Below are 7,539 nucleotides of genomic sequence, written 5' to 3'. Positions count from 1 at the left end.
TCAAGCATTTCACTTTATCCTAATAGATACCCCACATTTGGCATTACATTGCTTTCCCATGCCTGATTTTCTCAGACTACAGGGCTTTTTTATTTTTTAAGATGTACTGTGAAAACAAAGTCATATTTATATTGTAAATATATGTGAAAACAGCTATATTTGAATTCTGGTTTTATTTTGAGAGTCTTTGTGCTCAGTGGATCACCTCCCCTTTTTTTGTTCCATAGTTGGTTCTAGAAAGTTAATTATTTCATTGCAGTATATTGCAAAAGAACTGCCCATGCCATGTGTTAGTACAGCCGCTGCAATGGAAGAATACTCTTTAGAGCTGTGTTTCTCAAACTTAACAACTTGAAGAGGGGTGGATTTCGAGTTGAAGTCCATACAGCTTCAAGTTGCCAAGGTTTGAAAAACAGCTTCAGAGTATTCTCTTGTGGTTAGTATTTGAAAGAATTAGAATTAAGAGAAGCATTATTCTTATACTGCTTATATTTCTCTTTTGTTATTCAATCCCAAAATACAGTGTTAAGCAAAAAACTAAAAACAAGTGTTTATCTCAATACTTGATCCCCAACAAACTTAAGTTCTTTTGCAGGTCTGAAAAATAAAAAATAGTCTCTGGGAAAGATACTTGTCTTTGTTACAACCAAAGTTTTGGTTTTTCCCCTCCTTGCATAATTGGATATAAAATCCCTTTCCCAAAAATAATGAAAGAAATTAGGCTTATTTACTCTACAAATTTTACCTTCCTACTAAGATGGAGCAGTTAGAGTAATTACCGTAAATAATTACTGAAACACTTGTTTTCTTAGCATGCATTTGAATATAAAGCAAAAAACCCCCTCCCCCTCCCAGGCATCTAAGAGATTTGCCCTGAAGGGCAAAGATTTGGTGCCTTGAAATAAATGTCTTAAGCCACTTTAGGCACTAAAGAATGGAAAGGAAAGTTATAAAAAGGCAAAAATACATGCTTTAGATTGAGTCTTGAGTCTCTTTGGGTACTGAAATTAGAAAGATGGCTTAGAAATTTGCTGTCAGTCAAATTCAGTCAGTCATTTAAAAAAGCTAACTGATGAGTAAGCAGAGTGAGAATTGCCTTAATATTTAAGGTCTTTAATATTACATAATGTTAGGTTGATTTAGAAGCAAGGCCAGTTAGCAATCCGATTTATCCTTTGCAAATTTCCCATGGTTTCAATCCTTAGTTTTCAGAATCAAACATTTCCAAGTATACAGACGTAGGCCCCATTGTTACACCAACGAGGTTTTTCTGAAATTGCAGAAAGACATGGCTCAACCAAGCTTATCCCATCCATCTCTACTCATGAGAAAGCGCTCTGGAGCTTCTCAACTGCTCCACTAACAGCCTTATTAAACGTTCCTCTCTGCATCTCCAGTGGGACAAATAAGGCATCTCCTTCAGAAACTTCAGCTCCCAGAATGCCTCAGGAATCAACTCCCAGTGACGTAGCCGATGACGCACGCAGCCTAACAAGCCAAGCTCGCGCAGGGAAGCCAGTCGCCCTCCGCGCCTCTCTCGCTTTTGGTGTGTGCGGCTCGCTCATTTTGCTCTTAGGAGGCGTCTCGAGGAAGTTTGGCCCGGTCGGCTCGCCGTCTTCGCCGTCGGCCATCTTGTGAGCGGCTCTGTGTATGTGTGTGTGAGGGGGGCGGAATACCAGCGGCCGCAGGCGGTGGTTGGAGCTTCGCTTTCCAGGCGGTAGGCCTTTCTCGCCCGGGGAAGGGTGGTTCCTGGCATCCCGGTTGTCTGGGCGGCCATGTCTGCGGAGAACCTGGAGCCCGCTTCGGCAGAGGAGCAGAAGGTGAGGGGCAAAAAGAGCAGCGGGCGGCGAGGGCGGCAAACCAGGAGGAGAAAACTTCCTGAGGGAGGGGGGGGAGTTCCCGCCGAGAGGCCTACCCGGCGGGATGCGTGTGTGGGAAAAAAAAAAACGCCATTCCTGGCTCTCTTTCCCCCCCCCCCCCCACAGTGGGGGGCTGCAGGCTCCCCACCCGAGGCACGATTTCCTCTCACGCCCCCGCGAGAAAGTGGGAGGGGGGGGACACACACACGCCCACGCAGGCAGGCAAAGCCTCTGCGGGTTTAGCTCCCCCCCTCCAATCTCTCCACGACGGTGGAATAATTCCGAATTGGGTCCCTTTCCCCTCGCCCGCACCCCCCCCCCCCCGAGAGCGGGAGGGGTTACCCGGGACCCCCCCTAAGGTGGGCGTGACCCTCTCCCCCCCTCCCCGCGTGGCTGCAGTCGCCGGGGGCGTCTGATTGCAGCAGGCGAGGCGGGATTCTGACGTCATCAGGCTCTAATGCGCAGCCCCTCCCTCCCCCCCAAAGAAAAAATTAAGGAGTGATGATCAGAGACTCACAGGCTGTGCCCGGCGGCCTTCTGCGATTCAAGGTAGGCCGCCGTCAATCCGATCCCCGAAACTTGGGTTTAAGGCAGATCTTTTGTCTTGGCTCTCAGTGTTTGGGGTTTAATAGCCTTCAGGATGGAAACTTCGTTCGGCATCGAGCTGGAAGGGACCTTGGAGGTCTTCTAGTCCAGCCCCCCCTGGCTCAAGCAGGAGAAACCTATACTATTTCAGATAAGTCACTGTCCAGTCTTTCCTTAAAAAACCTCCCTTGATGAAACACCCACAACCTCTGAAGGGGAAGCGGTTCCATTGATTAATTTGTCCTTATTGTTCGGAAGCAAGTTTCTCCTTGCTTCCAGGTTGCTTCTCTTCTCGGTTAGTTTCCATCCCTTGCTTCTTGTCCTGCCCTCTTTGGAAAATAAGTTGACCCCCCCACCCTCCTCTTTGTGGCAACTCTTCAATACTGGAAGACTGCTAATCATGTTCTCCCTAGTCTCTCTTTTCTCTAGACTAGCCAAGCCCAAATCCTGCAACCCTTCCTCATATGTTTTAGTCTCCAGGCCTTTATACTACCATTGCTATGGTTGTGTTTCAGACCATAAAGAAAGAGCAGAAAGCGTCGAAAATAGGACAAACATGAACAAAATAACACAGTACCTTGACTCAAAGGTGCTTTTTCAAGAGGTAACCGGACTTTCTGGTTTTTCTTTGAAGATGTTTTGCTTCTCATCCAAAAAGCTTCTTTAGCTCCAAGAGCTTCTTTAGCTCCAAGAGCTGAAGAAGCTTCTTGCATGAGAAATGTCTTCAATGAAAAACCAGAAAGTCCAGTTACCTCTTGAAAAAGCACCTTTGGGACAACCATGACCTGGATGACTGAGAATCTCCATAGATACTTAGTACCTTGACAAAAATTAAAATGATTGGATTATGTTGGCTTGTAGTGGAACCTTGTAAGTAGGGATCTTGTAATACTCTTACTGGTTTGTTCACACGGGTAGCATCTTACACCTACTACAGTATTGTAAAGTTATAGTTGACAGTATATTCAAAGTATGTGTTGTGCAATTGGTCTTTTATGTTTCTGTAAATTTGCAAACAACCCTTACATTATTTAGCTAAGAAACAATTATGAAGTAATTGTTAGATTGGATTATATATTTTTTAAACTATTAGGATATCACAGTATGAATTGTGAAATCACAAAACTGTAATGCCAGTTTCTTGTATTTTTAGGAAATGGAAGATAAGGTGATTAGTCCTGAGAAAGCTGAAGAAGCAAAATTGAAAGCAAGATATCCTCATCTGGGCCAAAAGCCTGGGGGCTCGGATTTTTTGAGGAAGAGACTTCAGAAAGGAGTAAGATATAAAACTAATTGACATAATAAAGGGAAATGGTTTAATTTATGTTTGCTCTGAAATTAAAACCTGTATCCTAGTATAATAGCATATAGAATATTCAAACAATGCATTTAATTTATCTTCAAGGATACAAATGAATGCTGTAGATCCCCTTTTGAGTTACTTCATGCATTCTGTTCATAATGAATGCGTTCTTGGCATGTGATTGCAATGCTAAATGCCCTATTCATTAATGTGAACAGGATGTTGTAAGCATTTCTAACTATCAAACGATAACAAAACCAGGATTCTCCATCTTAACACATTTTATCTTTACTTGGTGAGTTTTTCCAGATAAGGATCAACATGCCTTTTATTCTGCATATGCATCAACGTAATTAAATTAGCCTAGATGCTGAAGCATGTATGTAATTCTTGGAGGAACTACATTATATTTTTTTGTTATATTTCACTTGATAACGTTTATCTTGCAGCAAAAGTACTTTGATTCCGGGGACTACAATATGGCAAAAGCAAAGATGAAGAACAAGCAGCTTCCTACTGCGGCTCCTGATAAGACTGAAGTCACAGGTGACCACATTCCTACACCACAGGACCTTCCACAACGGAAACCATCTCTTGTTGCTAGCAAACTGGCTGGCTGACTAGGCTGGCAGAACTGCATGAAACTTCTTATTCCCTTAATCTTTCCTTAAGTTTTTTTTTCCTCACATTTTTGTTTCCACTAAGTCATTGACTGACTGCTTGGCAGGTAGTGGTAGCGTGTGCTGCTATTGTAAGAGTCCAATTAAGAATTGCGTAGTCCTTGGACGAGTTGAGAACAATGCACTGATTTTTTTTTTTTAAAAAAAAGACATGTTTTGTTTAGAGCAATGTAATCTACTTGAAAAATGTACATATTACCCATTTGCTAGTGTAGGGCTGGTTCCAGCAAGTGACAAAGCAAGTTTGAAATTTTTTAATGTTTTGGCGTTCCTTAGTTCACTTTAATTACAGTGTAATATGTTTGTATCAAATACAAGTTCCTTTTTTTCCCCTTGTGTTTTGGTTTTGAAAAGTAGAGGTTTTAGACAGTAAGTTGCTAGAAGGTAAAGCATGTATTAAAAACGATGGGGCTTTCACTAAATTTGTGTATTTACTCTTGAACTTGAATGGCCTTAAACCTACTTCAGCTTTAACAATAGATTTTTTTACTTGAGCAATATTTGCTCATTTTGGTGTAATTCTTGTAAACTTTGTGCTTATTGACAACTGTCTGTTGAAGCTGGTATTCTTTTGGGTCCTGTAGCATAGAACACATTTTTAAAGTGGATGAAGTGTGCATGTGCATTGACTGCATTCACTTTTGTGCCATGTCTGTAAATAAGATAGTTTTGCACAATTTTTGCAAATACGTTAACTTTACACTTTTAAAAATGTGCCAACTGCAAGCACAAATTCTGTCTCTTGGAAAACCATAATACTTATTTGAATCAAAGCCTCCTTGGTGAAAAGTAATAACTTGTATGCTTAAAATCTGGAAACTTTTGAAGTACTATGGGTAGATTATCTTTACCAATGCATTTTCCCATTAATTGATACAATGTTCAGTATAAATATTCTATATATATACAAAACAGTTTATCTGAAACAACGAGGTTTTATTTATTTCAAGGGACTTAACTTAAAACACATTAAGCTACTTTTAAATCACCCTATATAGGGACTTCCAGCACTACTATATTTCTTCAGCACACTTGAAGATCTCTTTTTAAAATTAAACGCAAGAAGTTTAAATCATAAAATTATGGATACTTCTGTGCTGCTACTAGAGGCCTCCAACGTTCTAAAAACAGCACCTGCTATTTTCGGAGTAGTTTAAAAAGAATACAAACACTTTTTAGATTAAGAAGTAAAGATGGTATTGGTTAGATTTGATATGTTCTAAAATTATGATGTCTTGTAAGATAAGAGTGCTTTGTCATTGTATATTATAAATATTAAAAGCAATCGTATCTTGGATATAATTGGCTACCTATTCACATATAAAAATTAACAAAAATACTGTTTTGTCTGTCTTAAAATCTCAGATTTACTTGACATTCTCACTCTGAAAGATTTTCTGTATAGTTTGAGAGATTTGACTTTAGGCAATAGAAGCTGGATTTTTCCCAAGGTAGTCTCTGAAAGTAATACATTTCTGCTGCGCTTCTTTTATAAATAAATTCAACATTCATACAAAGTATTCCAAGGTATTGGGCATAGCCTTGCTACATCTCAAATTTTAAAAGGTTACTTTATACTGATCCGAATCTCTGTTAGCTGCACGGATGACAGAATTGAAGAATTTGTAATTTCTGGTTTATTTAGGAGGGCTATTTTGTCACTTCTCCCCTAAAGCTATATTTTTTCTTTTGTCTGAGTAATAATGACATGAGATCTCTTCCTGCTACAATCTGCTTCAATTTTATGTCCCAGTTGTATTAAAATTTGAACGTCATGAGCAGTAAAATCAGCACAGGAAAGATACTTCGTTAGGGATAGAACTGAGAACCTAGTATCTGATTTGAGAACATGTAATGTTTAGTGGAAGCTGTTCTAACAAACATTGTTTCTTTTTTATAAGAGGCCGACCCTGTTGAGTAGCTTAAAATGACTTCCTAACAGATTGCTGCAGATTATAGTATGGTGAATTGGTTTGGTGGATAAGGAGGTATATAAACTATGTCAATCTAAACATTCCATTCTCCTGCTTACAATGCTTATATTTTTGTATTGATAAGACTGGACAAATGTTAGGGATACAAAAAACACAAGCTGAACGATTGTAAAAATAGCTATTCCAGTACCAGTCAGCTTTGATAATGAATCTCTGTCTCTAAAAAACCTCAGCAACTGAAGATAGGTTGGTCTTCTATTAAGGATGCAAATAGTTTGATCAGTAATAATTTCTCAGAAGAGAGAATGGACGTCTAAACTGCAGCTTATTTCAACAAGATAAAGCTGTTACGTGTGTGTATATACTGTATGAGTTTTACCATTTGATACCTTTTTCAGAGATCTGCACTACAGCCTAACAATCTGCTTTATGCAGTGATTAGTAATGCTCAAGGATGTCTGTACCCAAAATAAATGGTAGCCTCCCAACTCCTCCCCAGTAGCTCAGTAATAGTGTATCAAGTGATAAAGTTTTCCCCATTTCTGCTCCATCCACCGAGTTTGCCCATTGTCGCAAGAATCTGTGTGTGATCATGTGTATGCAGAGGCCACGTTAAGAATTGCCTGCTCTGATAAGTCCTTTGATGCATTCTATAACCCGAGGCAGTGAGGATTTCGGTTGCTCCCTACAGTTTTCAGTCTGTATAATATGCATAATAAATACAATTAGTTTTCACTGCTCTGTAGAAACTTTTGTCTGGTGTTTTACTGATACACCTTCCCCCATACCCACCCACAATAACTGCCTTGAATTCCTTAATTCTGACTAAAAGCATTGGTTTCCATGGAATTAATTTTGTATTAAGGAAAAAGCTTCTGTTTTCTAGTATGTTTTCAATATTAAACCTATAATGTTCTTGACTGTAACTCTATATACCTCAGTTCTTATTTTTCTAAAAATTGTATTAAATGTTATGATTTGATTTTAATACACCAATAGGCTTGTTTCTATGCAATTCATTTATGAAAATTGATTCTGAAAATTAATCCGAGAATCATCAGAAAGGATTCTTCAGACAAATCCCCGAAGGGGCAGGAACTATGTAAACTCTTTCGTGTTCCGACTTCCTCTGATACTTTCTGGTACAAAATTGCAGGTCCATGTTTTTTTTCTGCAGT

The 7,539-nt window shown here is 39.5% G+C and overlaps 1 protein-coding gene across 1 annotated transcript; it reads left to right on the top strand.

Moving 5' to 3' along the window:
- Positions 1-1,532: 1,532 nt before the first annotated feature.
- On the top strand, positions 1,533-5,766 carry ARPP19 (cAMP regulated phosphoprotein 19). Its single transcript, XM_070953672.1, has 3 exons — positions 1,533-1,820; positions 3,598-3,720; positions 4,197-5,766. Exons 1-3 carry the CDS (start codon positions 1,776-1,778, stop codon positions 4,365-4,367), a joined length of 339 nt encoding a protein of 112 aa, XP_070809773.1. The 5' UTR covers positions 1,533-1,775; the 3' UTR covers positions 4,368-5,766.
- Positions 5,767-7,539: the final 1,773 nt, after the last annotated feature.

The sequence above is a fragment of the Pituophis catenifer genome, unplaced genomic scaffold (assembly GCF_029215685.1).
Source record: "Pituophis catenifer annectens isolate HBS135680 unplaced genomic scaffold, rPitCat1.0.hap2 SCAF_14, whole genome shotgun sequence".
Taxonomy (NCBI): Eukaryota; Metazoa; Chordata; class Lepidosauria; order Squamata; family Colubridae; genus Pituophis; species Pituophis catenifer.
This window is presented reverse-complemented; position numbering and strand designations above follow the sequence as displayed.

Coding starts and splice junctions, on each gene's coding strand:
- ARPP19 (XM_070953672.1), top strand. CDS start 1,776: ATGTCTGCGGAGAACCTGGAGCCCGCTTCGGCAGAGGAGCAGAAG. Junction 1,821..3,597: donor CTTCGGCAGAGGAGCAGAAG/GTGAGGGGCAAA, acceptor TTGTATTTTTAG/GAAATGGAAGATAAGGTGAT. Junction 3,721..4,196: donor GGAAGAGACTTCAGAAAGGA/GTAAGATATAAA, acceptor TTTATCTTGCAG/CAAAAGTACTTTGATTCCGG.